General features: G+C 45.2%; 1 protein-coding gene across 1 annotated transcript in view; it reads right to left on the bottom strand.

Moving 5' to 3' along the window:
• The window catches only part of DNAH7 (dynein axonemal heavy chain 7), a 2019015-nt gene that overhangs the window by 483187 nt on the left and 1513601 nt on the right, over positions 1 to 22227 (bottom strand). Inside the window, exon 48 of the mRNA XM_078680414.1 lies at positions 9308 to 9498. Coding sequence (XP_078536540.1) covers positions 9308 to 9498 — 191 coding nt within the window. The remainder of the gene's footprint in view (positions 1 to 9307; positions 9499 to 22227) is intronic.

The raw sequence follows: 22227 nt of genomic DNA on the forward strand, positions 1-22227 counted from the left end.
AAGCTCCAGAAGTAATGGTATGACCAAAAGGCTTATATGGTTGAATTCTAACCAAGATAGAAGGTGTGGGATTTGGAGCCAATGGCACCTAGGGCTCTCCAAGATAAGATGAGTGTGCCCTACCCTACCCTATCCTATCCCTACCCACCTATCTGGTGGACTTTGGCTCTGACAGGATCCCCAAGAGGGCCCTCCATGCCAACCGCCTTAAACCCTACTATAACAGGACAGATGTGGCCTGATGAGGATCAGTAAGCAAAGAGTAAACCTCTCCCTGACCTTCTGTGCCACAATCCAAAAGATGGGTCAGTGGAAAGAGTGGTCTTGTCAGACACCCAGACTGCTCACCAGCAGACTGACTGCAGGCAAGTCCCAAACCAGTTTGCTAAGCTCCTTACTTTGACCCCTGGTCAGGCTAGCTGGTGTACTCAAGATGTGGACACTGGTGAAAACCTACCTGTGAAGGATAGAATGTACAGGAAGCCTTATCATGTGAAAGAGAGCATCAAAGCTAAAGAAAGCAAGATGCTGGAATTGGAAGTCACAGAGCTATCTGGGAGCCTCTGGCCATCCCAGTTGTCTTGGTCCCCAAGCCTCATACCCAGGGTGGTAAGAAAGAAATGAGGTGTTGTGTGAAATATAGGGGCTTCAGTGCAGTCAGCAAAACTGATGCCCACATAATTCCAAGCAGGATGAATTAATTGACAGGTTGTGAGCGACCAAGTATCTGAGTATCTTTGATCTCACATCAGGGTACTGGCAGATAGGCTTAACACCAGCAGCAAGAGAAATATCTGCATTTTGAACCCCAGATGGGCATTATCAGTTCACTGACTCTGAAATGAACTGATCACCCTTCAGTGTGGCGTTTCTCTACCCCGTAATGACAGCTTGAGCTCGGCTTTTACGATTGTGCTTATCCAAGTTTATCCAACACAGGTCTTCTTACCGATGAGATGACTAATTTGCCTCATATTTGGATACACATCCTTGGAGAAAAGTGTTGAATAGAGGATAGAAGAATTGAAACCAGTCCGTGATCTATCGTGCGATTTGAGGTTTTAGCCCCGATGAAGCCCTCCAGGTGAAACGCGTTGGCTGTGGCTATGTATATCCCTCTTCCTTTTGGAAAATAATAAAGAAGAAGTTTCTACATGAAAGACTGTGAAGATTTTTCATTCCTGGCATATTACATGCCACTTGCTTTGTGCCTTTCTATGCTTTGTTTCATTTATGGTTTGAAGAATGCACTTGCCACTTTTCAAATGTTGGTGAATAAAGTCCTTGCTGGATTGGAATACTTTAGTGCAGAATATCTAGATGTTATTGCTATCTATAGCTCCACCTGGCAGGATCACCTGATCCTCCTTGGGAAAGTACTAGAGGCTCAGAGAAGTGCAGGCCTCACTATCAAGGCAAGCAAGTGGCATATAGGGTAGGGGACCACCTTATTGGTGGAAGCCTGGTTCAACCCTTGAAACCCAAGATCCAGACCATTCTGGACTGGGTGGCTATAACTACCCAGACTCAAGTCAAGGCCTTCCTTGGCTTAACTGGGTAGGACGAGCTTAGGAGGTTTGTGAAGGATTATGGCACCATTGTGGCACCCCTCAGAGAACTGACCTCCAAAAGAATGCCCATAAAGGTGAACTGGACAGTGAGCTGTCACAAGACTTTTGACACTCTGAAGGAAGCAACGTGCTCTGCACCTGTTCTGAAAGCTCCAGACTATGCCAAGCAATTCATTGTGCCGATGGAGGCCTCTGGACATGGAATAGAAGAGGTCCTATTCCAAATAAATGACCAACCAGTGGCTTTCATCAGTAGAAAGCTACTCACCAGAGAACAGCATTGGAATACGATTGAGATTGAAGCCTTTGCTGTGGTTTGGTCCCTGAAGAAGTTGAGCCCATACCGGTTTGGCTTGTCACTTGCTTTTTCAAACCAACCACAGGCCTCTCAGATGGTTAATGCAAATGAAAGGTGAAAATCCCAAACCGCTAAGGTGGTCCATACCACTACAGGGAATGGACTTTGAAATAGAACACAGACCTGAGACTGCCAATGCAGATGGCCTTTCTAGGTTCTTCCACTTAGATGATGAAGACTCTCTATGGGAAGGTTACTCTCATCTTCGCTCGTTTGGGGTTCGGGGGGGGGGGTCAAGTAGGAAAGTGCCTTGTTTGACATGGTTGGTCCCCATTTTTTGCCTGGAAATTATGTAATAGCCACTGGAAGTGCACAGGGTCCCTGCCAACCAGGTACCCTGTGCCAGAACTCCTTCCCTAGCCTGTACCTTTTGTTTCCACAATTGGCACTCCTTAAGCTCCCATAAGAGTCCCTAGTAAATGTTACCCCTGGTACTCGGGGGCTTGTAGTTAAAGAGGGTCCCTAAGGGCTGCAGCACAAATTGTGCCACCCTAACGGACCCCTCACCAAGCACATGCACACTGCCACTGCAGCCAAAACTGAGAAGTCAACATGGCACACATACATGAGATACAGGTAAGACATCCCTCTAGCAGGCCTTAGCCCTTAGGCAGGGGACACTAGATCTCCTGTGAAGCATGATCAGATATGCCCCTGCAGTATCCTTGTAAATTCTTGGATATTGTAAGTGACCAGAAAAGCCATAGTAAGTACATGGGCCGGGCACTCGTCATTACGAGTTCTCCAGATCCATGATGGCTTCACTGAAGTATGGGATGTTTGCTACCAAACATCTCTGCACAATAAACCTGCACTCATTCATGTCAGATCTAATTTTAAAAAGTGCACACAGAGGACCCTTTAGAGAGGTCCCCTGAAACCTACCAATTCTAAGTGTGGTCACCGACTGGCCTAAACCAGCCTGCAACCATCAGACAGTGTTCTTACCTCATGGGGAGAGTACCTGCGAGCTCTGAGGTCAAGAACAAGGCTTTTCCTGAGTGATGATGCTCACACCTCCTCCTGGTTAGGAAGAGCCATCTGTGGTGGGGTGCTTCAATGGCCTTCCTGCCTTTGTAATGCGACCCCAACCTCTCCTGTTAGAGGGAGCAGGCCCTCTTCCTGCCCTCACCCCCTTTTTGGTGGGAGGACAGATGGGAAAAATCAGAAAGAATAGGAGGTGTGCCCCCGTCTGCCAACTCCAACACTCAGGTACAGGAGGTGAGGTGAAATACACTTTTAAGTGTCCACCATCCTGAATATGGTGGTACTTATCCAATCAGGGCTAGGTCTAAGTCCCTCTCCCATAGGAGGTGGGCATAATAGAGGATGCAGACATCCCAGGTAAGGGGCCCATTAGCCACTACCTATAACTTCCTTGTAACGCCCCTAAATCTATTATTTGGGTGGCATCCCTAAACCCTGAACCTCAGTCCTGACGACCTAAGAGCTGGACACCACCGAATCGCACCAGCAGATAAGACTGCAGAGAACAACTGACTTGGCCCCAGCCCTACCAGCCTGTGTGCAGTTTTCGACATTCCTACACCAAAAAATGCCCCGTCATGCAGCCCAGCAACCTCCAAAGCTTTGTGAGGACTGCTTGCCTCCAACAAAATCAAGATCTCCCAAGAACAGCGGACCTGTTCACAAAGAAGCCATCTTCAAGTAAAAGACTCTGTGACCTAAAAACTTGAAGGGAAAATGGAAATCTACTCACAACTACTCTACTGTAACTAAGTCAGCATCTTGGTTGCAATTAGTGTAATCAGAAAGTCCGTTTCAAGGACAAGGCACTTGCTGTCCCCATCGTACGGGTATCAAAAGATGGAGCCATTTACAGTGTCAATACCATGTTGTGGACTCTCTGAGCAGTCGTGTAAGGCCCAAGGTAAACCAGTTTCCTAAAATTGCAATAGCAGGTAACATTAAGGATCCCAACTGAAATGCACCAAAAGGCTTTCTTAAAGAGTTGATTGGTGAGACTTTTAATTTCTCACAGGAAAGCTTACCTGACAGACAGCAAAGACTGCTCCAGAACTTCAGACAATGAAGTAGTTAGAGCATCCATAGATCTCTCATTGTTTCATCCACAGAGACACACCTCCACACTTAGCACAGCTATATGTTTCTCTTGCAGCTCATGTCCTCTGTCACACCATGCACTTCAATAGAGAAGTAATGGGCAACAAATCGCAGGCTCTCAGAATGTGAAACTGTGATAGCAGCTTGTCTGGCTCTGTTTGCCACAACCTGCCTCTTCCGATAATCAGATCAATGGAGGAGACAGGCAGATGCCCAACCTCCTCTTCATGAGAAGCCTGATACTTTTACACAGGATATTTCTAGGCAAATTTGAAGGCACCAAAATATGCTTGTCTGAAACTTTCTCGATCTGTTCAAGTTCACTGGAAAGATCTCAAAAGGCGAAAGGCATTAACCAGATCCTAATTTCAGAGGTCCAAAAAGCACATCTTACAAAGCACCCCTACTCAGAAACTTTACACAGCACAACGGGCACTTCACATTCTGGTGAGTCACAAAGAGATTAACCTGTAAATAACCTGCATCAAAAAACGTTTTCTAATTATAGCTGCATGACCCTTAAAATGAACCTGTTTAAACAATCATGTCAATGCTACAACCTATTGCAGTAACCAGTTCGGTGGACTATGAACATTAGAAATGCCATAAAGAAGCTTGTGGAGCTGCTTAAAGCTGGCAGCTTACAGAAAAACAAACTGCACGCCTACCTCATTCACTTCCTTATCCATCAATAGGATCAAAACAAAGATAACATCCTTCCAACCACACATCCTACACGGTGTAGCATGCTACCCATATAGACAAGAGCCATATAAATACCGCAGTACAATAAAGTACAATACAAATAATCAAATTATTTTAGTTGCTAAACCTTCTGTTCTGGTGGGAACACCTTTCTCAGAGAAATGTCAGTAACTATTACAGTAAACTGACTCCTTCGTTAGGTGAGGGCTTTGATGTTGTAATGTTAAGGGGTCACTTACTATGAGCCGCTTCTCCATCCTCTCTTTTTGGCAACCATCCTTTGGGAGCCATTTGCCCAGTTTTTCCTGCAGCACCTCTTCGATGACTTGTTTTTATTCTATGATGATTACCACTTAGGAAACCACCTCTAAATGTGTGCTTCTGTCCGAGGGTTTCACGCTGGAGGGAAGTTTGACAGGAAACATGAAAAAACTGCAGGATTTTCCCACTGTCTGCAGGAATCCCAGTTCCAAAATGAGTTTTTCCCATTCCCACAGAACTCGGCGAGCATTTCACCTACTGGCATAAGCACTTCCAATCAGCAAGTGCACTATAGCTACCACTGTAGACGTGTGTACCACACTGCCTCACAAAGGATTAACGTCTCACAATGTACGCCTTTGCTGGGGAAGAGGAAACAGTTATAATGGCTTTCGAGTGCAAAATACATTAATCCTTGCCTCTAGCTGAAAGCCCTACAGATCCTACCGTTTTTCTGGGCTATTTACAATTAAATATAGTCCACCTTATCAATAATTTTTTTTACCCTTCTAAGAACAAATCCAATATCTTAGAATGAAGCCTCATTACAGTAGAGGTAGCCATACCCCTTTCAATGGAAACCACAAAGCCAAAATCAATATTTGTTATGTGTCTTGACGGCTCACTCATTGTCATCTGCAGCCGTGCAGCCCGGATGTGAGTCATGGAAAATGCACATTATGGGTTACATGTCATAGTGACCAACTGCTTTCTCATCAGAGTCAACGTCGAGTTTATCTCTAATTTGAAAGACTCAAAATGTGCAATTGAGGGCGCCACAAGTTGTATTAACATGCGGCATAATCTGCAGTAGAATGGTCACTTTAATCAGTTTTGGACAGTTTAGGGTATGACCGTAAAGGAAGAGAACATTTACATCACATGAAAACACCAGCAGATAAATGAAGGATCTCTCACATTCCCTAATGGTAGACCATTGAAATAAAATAGAAGCCCTTCCTGTATGATGTGTCACAAATAGTTTAACTTGGAAAAGATTCTGCATATGAAACAGCCACCATCATCTTTCAGAAGGTCTGACTGAAGAGGTGTCATCATCAAGTAATTGACAGCATTAACCTGGACTTTCTGAATACTGGCTTTGAGTTGAGAGGCTGTAATGCAGGGTCCCTGTGCAGGTGCCAAAACAGTGATGGGCATTTGTGTTTTCTTGTTTGAATCGTTTTTTATCGATTTGATGCACATGTTTTACATCGCAAGTGGGTGAGTAAACAGCAATTTCAATCACAGTGACAACCTGTATGTAACATAGTACTAATAAGTCGAGTCTTGTGAGTACAGTGTCTAATAGTTGCAGAAGGTATGTTAACTTGATGAACAGGAAGTGTCAGGCTACACGTGATTAACACACTTAAATCTGCTAGCTTTAGAGAATAAGTATTACGATGATTCCCAAGGATCCAATGAGGGATCAGCTGCATACGCCGCTAGTATCAAGGGGAAATGATTCCGTTATGCGGAACAACTGTAACAGAAGGAAATCACAACATTGGAACCCTTTGACATCTTCCGCACCCAGCACACATAAGCAAAAAGCATTTGAATACACTGGTGAACATGAAAGGTGAAACAAACCTGAAGAAGCATGAGCAGGGAGTTTGTCGATCTCTATGAGAAACAGATGGTTAATGTGGAGCATGATCAATGGCCATATCCTATCTGCCATCCAGCGGACCCGTGTCTCTCCTGTGTGTTGGTCTGGAGTTCCATCAGTATGGTGTTCAAGTTAGTGGCCATAGGGTATTTGCGCAACCTCAGGGCATCCTCTTTGTGTAGCACCACGCTTTCTGTCTGCGCCCACGCCATGAAAGATTGCACACATGCCTCAGGTGTTGGAGGGTCAGATGCCATCTTTCTGTGAGTGATGAGGTGCTTGTTAAGAAGCCCACATCAAGAAAGCTCAAGTAACCGTTTTCTTTTTGTCCCTGTGATAAAGACCCAATATGCATAGTTCCCATTTGTGCAGTGCAGGGCGTGCCATGCAGGCCGACAGCCTAGCTGTGACACCTTGCCAATAAAGTTGGAGAGATGGACAAGGCCATAACATATGCAACAGGGCTGCATCTACAAGGTGGCATAGTGGGCACGCAGCATCTATATGGTGGAAATAGCGATTCATTTTGGCACTGCTGAGGTACACTCTGTGCACAATATAAAATTGTACAAGGCGAAATGTAGCATTGAGCGGCAAACATGTGGGACTTCAGAGTACAGCAGCCCACTCCCTGTCTGTGCAGGGATGAGTAAGATCGCCCTCCCAGTGGCTGCATTGAGCCGTATGTGAAGGCATGGTGTGGATTTATAACAATTCAGCAAACCATTGCACTAGGTGTCTGCCGGGCCCCATTACATGAAGGTACTGCACCACTAAGTAGGTCGTAGGTTCATGAGTCAGGTCCCCCCACTTACAAGTCAGTGCCACGAGTAGTGAGTTATATAATAGGAACTTTCCAGGCAGTAGAGCTGCATCATCCATAATTGTCTCATAGGGAATGAGGGTGCCATCCCAGTAAAGATCTCCCAGAGTGAGTAAGACAGCTGCATGCCAGGTGCCAAGTTCCGCCCTTAAGGTGGAGGTGATATGTCAGGGTGTACCTAGCAGGGCTAGTTCTGGCGCATAAGGGGTCAGTGATCATGTAAGATAGAGGCTTTGGCAATAACAAGTATGCGCCACTCCCAGTAACAGGTTCAGGTGTCCTCCCCTGAGTGCATGGGTGAAACTGGTGTAGGATCTGGGGCAGTGTCCAGGCCGGTAGTGTTGTGGTTGTGGTTGTGGTTGTGGTTGTGTTTGTGTTCCAAATGCAGCACTACCCGGCCGCCCTGGTCCAGGGGTGACTAGAGTTTTGTCAGCACCACCCTGCAGGGCGTTTACTTCCAGATAAATTCTCTGGCTTGAAATCCTGAAAAAATGAAGTGGGATATACAGAGGTAGATTGGCAAAACAATGTAAGAGGCGCAGAAGGAGAACCATTTTCAGTAGGGTCACCCGGCCTGCCACTGACAACAGCAACGTACATTGATGGTCATTTGTTAGACCCAACAAAAGCCCATCTATTGTGCTTAGTTAAACAATTGACAATGATGGCAGTGGGGTTCTTTATCAGACATACCTCACCAAGGGCGGATGCATTTGAATATTACAGTTTGGACATTTTGTCATTAGAAAATTCATGTAACAAGTTACAATGAACTCTGACTTTTATCAATTCTTCTGAAAGCATCAGCAAAACTAGAGATTTCAGAAAGGCCACTTTATTGTGCATGTGTGTTGCATGATCTAGCATTGAAAACCACCCTTGAAAGTTGACTAGCCCTTAATGCTAGTCGACAAATTTACATTCTGCAGAATGACCCATCCTTTTGTGATTAAATAAGTAATTGAAATTGCAAAATGGTTTTGAATCTCTTCCTACTTATGACTCCTCCACTCTCATCACCATAAGACATGTGGCTGTTAACATGAATGAAAGGGTGTCCTTGTGTTTAATGCATTTTTATATTACCCTATGACAATCAAAGGTCACGTTCATAGAATCGGAGATTTGTTCAATTATTGTGACGAAACACAAAGGGTCATTTTATTCTTTCTGTTGAGAGAATATTTAACGCATTTTTCTCTTCCTTTCTGCAAACTACAAACTTTTTCCTTGGGATGCGATGCTTGCATTTTCTCTCTGTCGCTATTTTGGCTTTAACTCTACATATTTCCGCCTGCTTCCTCTAGTGAGGATATTCTGCTTTGTGCTGCAATGTACAGTGTTTTGGTTCAATCAGATGCAAGTGCTTGTACTGCTGTCAACTGCTTCCGAAAAGTGCCAGAGGTACTTAAAAGTAATGTTGTCCCTCAAGGAACTGACTGGAGCAGAAACGAGCCCCTTCCTAATTATAAGCAGAGAAAATGAACTTCTGCCTCCTGACAAGCAGCAAGCAGAAGAACTCAATTAGCACTTTGGAGCTTGATGGGACACGGGGGAGCCCCACGATCTGACACAGAATGAAGACTATCAGATTAGAAAACCCAAGGCGTTTCACCAGGTGAAAAGTCAAACGACGAGACGAGAGTCCTCAAAGAGAAAACGACTGCACTGTGGGCAATAACAGTAACTAGAAATGACAAAACATCAGTGTTTACAGACGAGGAGGCCTTCAGGGAACATCATAAATGCAAGTCAAGTCACATCTGCACTGGGCATAATTACCCTTCCGTCTAATTGTTTTTGTCGACCACTATTTCCCTGGCGGATGCAGAAATGCTAATGGAGGGAAAAAAAGAGGATAAAACGCACATTCGTCTGACAGGACTAACCTTTACAGATGTCTCGGGAAGGTAGTGAGGGTTTCTCAGCTTGGTTGTGATGTAGAAGCGGAAGTCAGGAGCGTATTCGATGGTTGAATCTCCAAGACGGATGCAAAGGCTGCCCCCTTGTTTGAATGTTTGCTTGAGCAGCAGAGGCTCAAGGATGGGGTCTAGTTCTTCTCCGACGTTCTCCAACAACACTAGAATAGAATGATTCGATTCCTTGATTATGTTTAGTATATGGAATGGTACTACATTTAGAAATAGTGCACTCGGACAAAGTATTGTAGCCACTATTTGCAGCATAATATATCAGGGGTCGAAGTAAGCTTATGTTGGGGCACAAAGAGATTGGTCACATTGCTCTTGAATAACAATGACTTTCTTTTAGGTAGCGCTTAACACTGCAGTGGTCCAGTTCCTAAACACTAGAAATAAAAGGTGTCACAGCCACCTAATTAAGAGCGCAACAATACGAAACGTCATGACTCGGAAGGATGACAGACTCAGTTGGCCTTGCAGGGATGAAAACTCATGGCCTGGAGCACATCAACAGACAGTCATACATTTTTCTGAGTTTTCTGAACACGCCCTGCCAAGCTAACACCATACAATGGGAAGGCGGCCAGGCAATGGCAGATGGCCCGCTTGCACATGGACCTCCAAGAATTAGAAATAAGGTACAGTGCGTCCTATTTCAGTCAAATGATCAACATATACTTTAAAAGAAAGCATACAATGCCTTTCTAAATGCAAAAAAGTCTTATTTTTATTATAAAATTTGGTATTAACGAACAAGTCACTTACCTTTAGTAATGCCTTATTTGAGGGAGACTCTATCTAGCCGCAGATTCCTTACCTTAGAATTCTCCCCAGGCAGCATCCATAAATGTTTTCATGAGCAGTACAGCTGCATGCCAGTAGGTGGCATCGATATGCTCTGCATGGCACCATCCGCGCTGGATTTGAAGTGCGCAGTGCTTATATAGATGTCACTCTGGCGCACTGACGTCAGTTTCTTTTATGCGGCTTTCCACACCAGAAGCACAGAGCCACAAAGAACACTGACAACTGGGGTGGAAAACGAAGGCCCTGAAATGGGAAAAGGCCTAGTTCATGGAACGTCCCGAAAAATCAGTTCGCACAGTAGGGGAGGATGGGTCGGTCAGTTAGGAATCTGCAGCTAGATAGAGTCTCTACCAGATAAGGCATTATAGAAGGTAAGTAATGAATTCATCTAATAGAGACTTTTAGCTGCCGACTCCTTACCTCAGAATAGATACCCAAGCAATACCTCCTCAGATGTGGGTCTGCGAAACAATTTCATACCAAAAAGTCCTACAGGACCAAACGAGCAAAGTGCCAGTCTCGATGGACCCGATTGTCTAGGCAGTAGTGTTTTGAGAACATGTGCGGAGAAGCCCACATTGCTGGTGGCAAATGCCCAGGACAGGTACTTTACGTACTAATGCAGTGGTAGTAGCCTTACTTCTGGTGAAATGAGTGCGCAAACCCTCAGGGGGTTGATTCCTGGCCAATGCGTAGCAAATTTTATTGCAGAGCACAGTTCATTGGGAGATGGTCCTTTTCTGCACAGCGTTTCCCTTCTTCACTTCAACATACCCCACGAAGAGTTGGTCACCCACCCAGAACTCTTTTGTGCGGTCAAGGTTGAATGACAATGTTCTCTTTGGGTCCAGTCGGTGAGGTTTCTCTTCTTCCTTAGATGGATGTGACAGAGTGCAAAAAGTAGGCATAGTGATGGACTGGCCTACATGAAAGGAAGTGATGACGTTCAGTAGAAAGAAAGCTCTATTCTGTAGAACCAAGTTGTCTGGGTAGATCTTCAGGTGTGGAGGCTTGGATGACAAAGCCTGAAACTCACTGACCCTCTGGCCAGATGTTAATGGCACCATAGGACTTGAAGCTGGGCTTCCTAGATTACATTCTTGCCACACCAGAATACTCTAAAAAAACTCTTGAAAAAAGCCCAGTCAAAAACTCACTGAAGGGGTAATTCTCTCTGCATGTGCACTGACTGGTGCAGAAAGAAAAGAACGGATTTCAGCATGCTGGGGTGGCACCAATATAGGCACCGCACATATCACATCTGGAATAGACAATGCCTAAGACGCTATGTGGAGCCAATTGGCGGCACCCATCAACAAGCAGGTGTACTGCTCGTCAACAAATTTCCAGATCTAGTCTGACACCTAGAAATAATTCTACGGTAAGCAATCTGTGGCTATACGTCTCTATCAGATATACTTTGTAAAAAAGTGCAGATAGCGAAGTTCTCATAAGTGCACGTGATAAATGAACCATGATGTAACCAGTTTCTCAGAAATATGTAGTTCTTTCTATCCAAATATTGTTCCTTGTGTTAATTCTTGTTAAGGACAATCCCTTGGATGATGTTGACGGTTTGACCTGGGGCTACTCAGGACAGGGTGAAAATGAAGAAAGGGCTTTTAGAAACATTCTGGAACCAACTAATTCTATAAACCTGCACCAGTTAAATGTAAATGTAAATGTGGGATACTTGTAAAGCGCACTGTTACTCTACCCGAGTGTCCTGGCGCTGTAGACCGCTGGGGAACCAGTCCTGGTTTTCCCTGTGAGATGGTCCCTTTCTAGGTATCTCCAGGGTGAAACCAGGCATCCCCGGCGTCTGTGGGGGGCCGTTGTAGAGATTAGGCAAGCTTAATGCCAAGAGTTACCGAGTGTGTTCCCTGGTTAGAGTAGGCACTGAGGCGAGAATTATCAAGTCCGTTGACCCTGGTCCAAGACCCTGCCGCGTCAGGAATTGAACCCTGGTCCCGGGCCGTTCTCTGCTTACAGGTCTGCCGCCTCTAACCAGTGAGCCACACCTCTCCACACTCCATATACTTTAATACTGTAGAGCACAATTGTGCACTGCATTGGCTGAAACTTGGGGCAGTATTTGATTGGCTCCTGGGTTGATTACAGACTGCTTCTGAAAGACCTTTCTTCATTTTTACCCTTTAGGTATTGCACCAGACAGCGTTTACTGTCCAGTGTGTTGTTCTACTCCGAGGATTCAGACAGTAGAGCTTACCTTTGTGGGGATCTTGATTGCCAGATGAGGTGCCTCCGTGAATGAAAATCAGATATGATATGCTCCATCCCAAGGCCAAGTCAGAATCCACACATCACTGTACCACAGTAACCAACACCACCATTTCCCAACTTTTCAGAGGGAGCTGAGTTCATGAAACCTCACTAACCCTACCCCACCCAGGGATAAAAAGGTAGAAGCTGGGTCAAAGCTAATCTAGCCTTCCTGCGAAACCTGCAGGCAGAGTGTGTTCAAGGCAAGGTGAGGCAACAGCCTTTAGGTGGCAGAGAGTGGTGATGCCAAATAAGTACAAAAGACCCACTCCACAAAGTCACCGTTTGATCAGTATTGTGCCAGCACTCGGGCAGATAAGATTTTACTTTGCCTTTAGTGATGAAAACCCTTTCATTCATTCCTGCTGCCTTCCTGCTCTGTGACTCAATACGGATTGAAGCAGGTACTAACGTGTTAATATGTGGTGCGCTGCTTGCTCTTCCAGAGCATCGCTGGCTGTAATGTCAATGTGACATTGCTGTTTTTTGTAGCAAGAAGCAATAATAAACACAGGAGATTTAACAATTACAATGCAGTCTACAGACAGAACAGAAAGCCAGAGTATTCCTTACAGTACAAGCTGGCCTCATCTGGACTCAGAATTTAGTACAGGCTACCTATATGTTTGCTGCTGAGGATAGCATGCCACCAATCCCGTGTGATAGAGATCCAGATCTGTCCATCATTTGTCACAGCTTAGGAAAGCGGCCTGCCCAGGATCCTGGCTTGAAGCTTGCCAAGATAGGCCAACGGCTGCTGCTGCATTGGCCATCGCCTCGGCTATTTGAGTATTGTTAAACAGTGAAGGTCAGGGCTGAATGAGTATGAAGAAGCAAACGGAGGGAGTGGCAATATTTTCTCTTCCATACACAGTGCTAATATCAGCCCAAAGCCCTCATTTACATCTTGCTGGACGGGCTATCTAAATCAGGGCCCAAGTCTTAAAAATATGCAGAGAAGGCTTGGACACCGCCCAGAGGAGTCTTTTTTTCTCCTACCTTGTGTTATTGTCTGTTTTATGCATCATTCCATCTCATGTACAGTGCTTGCATTGTAATACAGGAATGACTATTTTATGTCTCAAAAGTATCACATTTTGGCACACCAAAAACTTTCTTTCTCTCATTGTAAACGTGCATCAATTTTTTTCTCACCATCATAACCATTTAATTACATATGTTATCAGGACTTGAATGTGAGCCTGGCTCAATGATAGTCTCCACACTGGCATGTCCCTTTTCAGATCATGAAACCCTGACCTCAGTACGTCGTACTGAAGTTTTGCGAGACGCGCAACAAAAAGCACAATACTCACTGTTGCTTCTCAGGATCCGATCATCCGAGCTTACCCAACTATTGGATTATGGCATATTCTGCAGCAGCATGCCAGCAAGTCCTTTTACCCCGGTCATCAGCATGCTGCTGCTTTTCGGTGCACCTGGTGGCTGCTTTTCATCCAGCCACCTATCCCCATAATACACACATTGGCAAGCATGTAGGTCAGGTTTTAAATACAATATACAAGCCACAACTATTTACTTTTCCAATGACTGTTTTAAAAAGTGCCAGTCCAGTGAGCAGGGGGAGAAGTCTGTTGGCCAGTAATTTTGCAAGTATTTTAGCCTCTGTAGTGGAAGAGAAATAGGTAAATATGCCTTACAATCAGCTGGTAGCTTACCCGGCTTGTGGATGACCACTATTGTGGCAAGTCCTCTGGTAAAATCCCTTCCTCATAACTCTCTAAATACATTTGGCATAGATGGGGAAATAGTTTAGAGGCTGTCGATTTAAAAAACTCAATTGGGATACCGTTGGGTCCCAAAGCCTTGCCCGAGAGGATATCCCTAATGGCCAATTGGATTTCTTCATCAGGGGGATCTCCTTCCAGAGAATCCCTGTCTTCAGGCGACAGAGAGGGGATCCTGATGTTTAAGAGAGACTCATGTGCTTCAGAATCTGAGATCGTTGCAGTATAGGTATACACGAAGTCGAAATAAGTGTCAAATGTTTCTGATATCTGTTGAGGATTGGTGATTTCTTCCCCATTGGGCCCATTTATCTGATGCACCCACCTCGATGCCTGCTCACTTTTTTCTAGCCAGGCCAGAAGCTTGCCCGTCCACTCCCCGTGCTCACGAACCTAGTGCTAGATAGATTTTTTTTTTAGCCTTTGCCGCTTCTGTAAGAAGTTGTTTGTAATCCAGTGCTTTGGCCGCCAGTAGCTGCTGTGCAGTCGTATCGTGGGACTGAGGCAGTGCAGCTTTGCCCTGGAGAATATCCAACTCTAGTTGGTCTATACGCTTCGTCAGTTCTTGTTTAGGACCCGTCATGAGGGTGAGGGCTCTTCCCTTCACAACAGCCCCAAAGGCACCCTAGAGGATTTGGGCTGAGTCAACCGAGCCGACATTTTCTTTGAAATACAACTCGGTGTCCTAAATCAGTGCCGCTCTGACATGGGGTATCTTAAGAGCCCATGGGTTTATAGTTAGAGTAGTATAACTAGTTTTGGGATCCAACAGTTTTTTTGTGAAATAGGGGAATGGTCCGAAATGCCTTGAGTCAGGCAGCGCGCCTCGCTAAATTCTGGAAGGTCATGCGTGTGTGTGAGCATATAGTCGATTCATTATTGTGGGCACCAGAGTGAAACGTAAATTGTGAAGTGGTGGGGTAAAAATGTCGGCAGACATCAACCAGGCCAAGGGCCTATAAAAAGGTAGCTAGTTTGGACCCTGAAACAGGATCACTATTTGGGGGGGGGACGATCAATCAGACTGTCCGCCACAAGATATAAGTCTCCCCCGATAACCAGTGTGCTGATTGGAAGATCGAGGACAAATTTACTAAGGTCTCGCAAGGTGGACTGCTGCAACGAGGGGGGACATATACTGAGAAAATGTTAAGTGTCCCAGGAGCCAGACACCGCCACAAACCTGCTGTGTTCATCTGCACATTTGTTCTTCACCATATAGGGGCAGTTCCTACATCGGAGCACTCCGCCCAGTTGGAACCGGACGTGAAACCCGAATGTGCGATTAGTTGGTACCCCCATCTACTGAGGGCCTTACATGTGTTGCCAATTAGGTGGGTTTCTTGCATGAGGGTGAAATCTGGAGCCTGTCTCTTTAGGTATTGAAGGACTATGCCCCGCTTTAGTTTATCCCCTAGTCCATTCACATTCCACATCAGGAACCCAAGATAATTTTTGGGAACCCATGGGTAGAGGTAGTTGGCGATCCATGCCTATCAGTGGTGTGGTCCCCATTTTGTCGAAACTGTGGTGGCACTGTACCTCATGGGTAGGCATACCGCCCAATATCCAAAGTTTCAGTAGGTGGACATCAACAGGCATTGAAAAGGGGACACCTGCCTGGGAATGCTGTTCGTAACCATAAAACATGGGTGCATCTAGTTCGAGCCTCAATTGAAACAATAACTGTACATTGCCTTGCTGTATAAAACAAAAATAACCAACTGACCAACCATCCCTCCCACCCAGAACTCCCCCCACCCCTCTCCCTGCCTCCCTGCATAAGTGAAGTGTGTGATTCGTTTCCCCAACAGTGCAGAGTGCCCGTCGCACTCCCACCCCTGCAATAAAGGAAACCGTTGACTCAACCCATCCCTCCCATCCTGCTAGACATATGGAAAATTCTAAGCCACAGGAACTCGCTTAGGTACACTAGAATATACTCATCACTGTCCCAGAGAGCGACCTCTCGGGCAATAGGTCAGTGCATCTCCATCACAGCCAGCTGGGGGGGTCCACCTCGCCCACCACATATCAGACGGTCCACAGCAGGCTCATCCCCCTATTGGCCCACCTCAGATGATGTAGGCCCGTGGGAGTCTCCATAGAGCTATCCAGGAGGTGGGACCGAGTGTGGGTCACACATGGATATTCTGGGGATCCCGCTCCCCGAAGGCCATCACGCTCATGCGTGGCATAACTGTTGACAGTGTACATCAATGCTCATCGTTCTTTCCAATCTCTGTCCTGTTTCTCCTACACTTCGCCAGCCATCCAGCCACTCCCTCGCAAGTGGACCTTTTTTAATAAAGCATCACATCCTTTATTCCTTGGGTTAAAATGATCTTCTTCTAATTTCCTATTTTTAAATGTGTTGTTATGGTAAGGAACCATTTTGGGCCAGGATGGTTGGGCCCTGGGAAGGCTGGTGCCTTGCTAGGGCTCAGTTGACACAGTTAGCCATCTTGGTGGGATGTAAATAAGCAACTGTTAATCTTCGCCCCTTCCAACAAAATACCATACTCCAATCTGTCTTTGATGAAACGATTTTCCAACTTTGTGTGGTGTTTTAGTGTGGCTGTGTAATATCATCCTAAGCAATATAATGTAAAATAAATCACTCAATTTTTAAGTATCAAAAGCAGTGAGAACCCACGTGTACTCATACACTATGCTTATTTATATAGCGATGAAGTGAGCAGTCGTGCTACCCACCAGATAGTGCCACATTAAACAAGCATTTCCAATGCTATTGGTCTCACATTTGTGAAAGTTGGAGCTACTGGCATTGTAAATGATATTGTTTTTTTACTAATTATTTTTGTTTGTAGTTGAGTGGATGCATGTTGTTTGTAGTGGAATGATGTGGTTTACATTGGAATTCTTAGTTGTGGAATTGTGTGGGGTGGAATTGTGTGGTCTGTAGAGTATTTGTGTAGTGGAATTATGTCGTATGATGAAGAGAAAGGGGTGAGAGCTGTATAAAATAGAAAGCAAGATGCAGAAACAACAATTGATGTACAGAATGCAGAACAATGTCATTCATTCACCCCAGTACAGAGATCTGGGCCTAAATCCATTGTTTTTTTGCACTCCACACCACCCCAGGTCAGACATGGCCATATGCAAAACAGCCTTGACCCTGTGCCTCATGGGAACAGTCCAGCCCAAACTGCCAAGCCATGTCTTTCCTGGACCGGAATCAAGCTTCCAAGGACCGGTTTCTGGCTATCAGCCGTCATCAGCCTGGATAGCTAGAAAGCAAGATTGAGAGGGATAGATAGATTAGGAGAAAGAGAGTGTGAGAAAGAGATAAAGAAGAGGCGAGAAGGTTATAGATGCATAAAGAGGTTGTGTTTGTGTATGCAGAAGACACCGAAAGAAGAGGAGAAGAGTGTGTGTTTGGATTTTTTTTAAAGTTATGGCGAAGAATCAGAGCTTCTGAACTGTGCCCACCTCGGATCTTCCTGCAAGCCAGACCTGAACTCACCAAAGTATTTTTCTACTAGGCACTTGTGAGTGGGAGACTGCATTCTTTTATCATACCAATCAGATCCTAACAAACCTAGGTGTTTTTATTTTCTTAATAAAAAAGAAGAGGTGGTTATTTTAAATGTATGCGTGCAGAGACTGCATTTATTTTTCGCTATAATTCTGAACTAGCCACACCAGCTTTGTCATGTACATTTTTAATGCATGTATGGCAGGGTATTTGTAGACGTGTGAGTTTTGAGACTGCAATTTTTTCTCACACTAAGCCAGCCCTGACCGCACCTAGGTGTTTGTCTGTTGAGGGCTCGCTGAACTCTCTGCCCTTGATGATCTACAGAGCTGCAGGTAGCCATTAGGCTGTCTGGAGGGCCTGACCAAAGGCCATGTTCGAGCGCCGAACACTGCGGCAAGCCTGACTCCTAATACGGTAAGAGGGACCGAGGTGGTAACATCATAGCGCTATGCACTAAGTGTACCGCCACGTGGGCGGGACTTTAGTATTCCAAGGCAAGTTGGCTTGGCGTGCTGTTTTTCCGTTGTCTCTATCACTTATATAAGCTTTTAATGAGGCCCGTTTTTTCCTGGGCAGCCATTAATTTAAAATATATGTAAACAGTTGCCAATATTGAAGGTGTTTAGACTTATATGTCAATGCCAAGGTGACGTACTCTCCAAAGCTATATCTGAGATCTTGCACAATGTAGTAGCGTTGCTTTAATATTTGCCACGAGGTGCTTATCAGCAGACTGGTTACCGACGCCGGCGAAGGTTATTCTGTAACGTGCCAATGCGCTTCGACGCTCTGAAGTAGTGCTATACCTTTTCCTGCACGGACTCCTTTCTGAATCCTTTCCTTTGGAAAGCATTCCAGTTAGAATTATGAACATCGTTATCACGTCAGCAGATGCGCTGCCAGCAGGTGGAAGCCACCACAGAGGGTTAAATGTAAGTTGCAGCTGCCAGAACGCCGCGCACACCCATTCGACCCCTGGGGTTAGTGGCATGTTAGCATACACGTCAGCACTAGGGTACCTGCGAACTGCCCTTAATGTGGTAGTTTCCTACACCATAGTGCAATGCGTTGGGCTTTCCTTGCATGCTGCTCCCGTCGCTTTTGTTCCTTAACAGAAGGGCCCGAGCCTGCTTTCAACACCAACAGATTACCATAACAGAAACATCTTTTTTAGGAAGTAGTAACACAGAGGACTCACGTGGGGAGAAGCAACACGAAGGGTGCAGGTGGGGAATGAAGCATAACAGGGGGGCAGTAACACGGAGGGCGGGGGCCAGAATACATAGCTGCCAAGGTTTCAGACTGCTTATGTGTGACACTTTCATAATTTCAGTGTAATTATGAGTGACATTCAGCGAATATGAGTGACACTTCCTCGCGAGCATAATCAAGCAATGAAGACGAGGAAAACATAAATAACAGAAACTACACCCATTTGAGCAACAAGAAACTCTAAGAAGATTTTAAAAAGGCTTGCAAAACACCTAATCGTACTGCAGGCAGCGACTCACTGCAATGCAGAGCTCTCAGCTGTACTAACTTTACTTATGCGCCTGAACTCAATTTTGTGCAGACAGTGTGATTGCTGCAATGTAGAGCCCTCAGTCATAGCTGCCAAATTTTCCGCCGCCTCATAAGCGACATTTAAATGTTTTCAGTGTCCTCATGAGTGACATTCCAATGCCATATGTCAAACTATGAGTGAGACTTCATTGCAAGAAGAACAACTACATAATCTCACCCGCATTGAGATAAATTACAGAAATGATTCTTTTTTTGTGCAATATAATGGTCTAGAAATGCCCATAACAGAGATCAACATCTTTCATGTGCTCATTTAAGGGCAATACCGTAAATCCTTCTTCCAATAAGATATACCTGAATTTTTGAAAGAGTGGTTCTGAAGCAAAAACGAATGGTGTTGAGAGTCCGCTTGAGTTTGTGTCCCCTGCCCTTTTAAAATGTTAAAACAATTTATGGAGTATGGTGACAAAACGAGAGGGGTGCAATGTACTGCAGGCAAGAGAAAAACAGTGCTGTTCTATTACAGGCCAACACAATCACTAAATATGTGAAATCTGCCCATTAGTTCTGTTCTAGCATTGTAAGGTGATGGTTCAAACTTAGGTAACAGGATAAAGGAGCAGTTCTTTACAGAGGGCAAGTTCAGGTAATGGAAATAAATGCCACCTTCAGAGATAAGCAAACTTGCTAACCGGAACCAGCTGGATGCACTGAAGCTGGTCTACTTCTCCCCACTCTTTCTGTCCAATTTCCCTCATCCCATTCTCTGACTTGCGCTCTCTTCCCTTGCTCTTTCATCCACTCTTCCTTTCTCAAACTTCTCTCACTGTTTGCTTTTCATCCTCTTCTCTGCATTCTCCTTCCATGCGCTTCCACCCATTCTTCTCCTTTCTCACACTGTTCTCTCTGCCCGCTTTTTCTCCTTAACTTTTATTCTCTCTCTGTATTCTCTGTTCATCTGTCTCCCCTCCATCCACTTTTCCTGTTTCTTCTATATGGCTCCTTTCCACTCGATTTCCTCTTTTTAAGGGTTCACCTTCTTACTTTCTTTTGTCCCACACTTTGTCTCTCTCACTCCTCCATCCTCACTCTCCTTTCTCAGACTCCTTTTCTTTCTCTCATGCTTTCTTTCCTAGATCTGTCCTCTCCACTCTCCCTCGATTCCTCCTACATCTTTTCTTTCTCACTCCTTTAGTATACTTCTGCAGCAGTGCTGGCATTGCTCACTGTAATCTGTGATTGGCCAGTACGTTGGTTCATGCACCTCAGCAACAAACTGCAGAGGCAATAATAAACAAAAACATCACTGCAAGAACCACTAACCTTTAACTCAAAAAGATCTTAATTTCAATTAAAAAAATGTAATCTAACCTATACTGACAGGACTTTCTGGTCTCTCCATAGCACTCAAGTGAAAAGGAAATGCCTTTCTGTACTTGAAGTTGAAGGCATTGAGTAAATTTAGTCATTTCGATAATACACAAAAAATGCATTGCATTTGTTAGTACTTCAGTGTTAATTGATCCAGTTTTCAAGTGCATTGCTACTTACATTACATTAGCTGCAACTCCCACAATAAAAACGTCTTCATTTTTCATGGTAATTTGTTTTTTGTAATGTTTCCTCGCCAGTGCTTTGGTAGCCAAAGTTCATTCAGGGCCCCTGTTCTCTTCTAACATCCTCGTCATTGTTGGATTAAAAGTAAACATCAATGACGTCTCGGAGCGAGGCCTAAAACTTACAGAGCTTCTAAACTAGATGTGCTGTGAACATCGAACTCCAGGTTTTTATTAATTTCTGGACTGTGACCAGCACATAAGGAGACAGGCCTTTCTGTGTCGCTGAAGTAGTAAGGAAACTGAGCGCTGAATGCTGTAAAAACAGCTGATGGCAACAGGGAAGGTGCCCTCCCTTCAGGGGATTAATGTACTTATGCAAGGAGCAACTACGGAGGCCTCATGACAGTGCGCAGCCATGGTCTTATCTGAGCTTAATCAATGTCAGTTAGGTCAGCTGAGCCCAACCAGCGGCGGCACCAGCGCGCAGTTCTACTTGACTTGCAGGCTCAGGCAGCTTGCTGAAACTAAATTATTATAAATGTTGTAAATCAGAAAGCAACATGAATTGTCAGACCTGAGTTGCGATGGGACGAGGGTGATCTCTTCTTTCAGCACGGCATTGTGGAGGCCCTCAGATTTCTGAGATCTTCCCTCTGCACAGGTGTCCGACCTCTGCTGAGTGCTCTTCCTGTGGTCCCACATGATGATGGGGCAGCAAACTACTGGTGGCACACAGGCGGTTAGTCGTGTGCCAAAGAAACATTACTGCCCGCATTTAATTGCCGCCTTACTACTAGTGACATCCTGTTGGAAAATCGACAGTCACGTGACGGCACGTAACGTGATGCCGCCACAGCCGGCCCTAGCTGAGTGAGTCTAAACAGCAGCTAATTGTGAATGTTGAATATGCCGCCTGCGCAGCTGAGCCCCCTGGAGGGCGCGACCCACTACATTGCAGCTTTCATTTTAAAATCTAGTCTGCACCAGCCAGCCAGCCGCAAGTGAAGTCTGCTGCGACCCGGCCCAGGTTGGCATAGGCAGCAAGTTTCAGCGTTGTCAGCAGAGTGCCAGTCAGGGGCAAAATGCGTGACATTGCATTTCAGTGCGGTGATGCGGGAACGCCACACTGACATGCTTGGCGTCATGCTGGATGCGTGACACTTGGCAGGACTGAGAATAAACAGGGAGGGCACAGGTGGGGAAGCAATTTGGAGGGCGGGTAGGAAGCTACATGGGAGAGAAAGAAGAATGAGCTGCAATACCAGTGAGATCACACACAACCCTTTCATGTCAGCAGTGGTGCACGGTTGCCTTCCAGTCAAATTCAGGGATGTCATGTCATTGCACTATGCCAGTTAAGGTACTATTAAAAATATCTGATCCGATGATAGCAACAAAACTTCATTGGAAAACCCATTACATCAGTCCTATCTAATTTAACACGTGTAGTTCTGTACTTAC

This window comes from Lissotriton helveticus, chromosome 3_1 (genome assembly GCF_964261635.1).
Source record: "Lissotriton helveticus chromosome 3_1, aLisHel1.1, whole genome shotgun sequence".
NCBI lineage: Eukaryota > Metazoa > Chordata > Amphibia > Caudata > Salamandridae > Lissotriton > Lissotriton helveticus.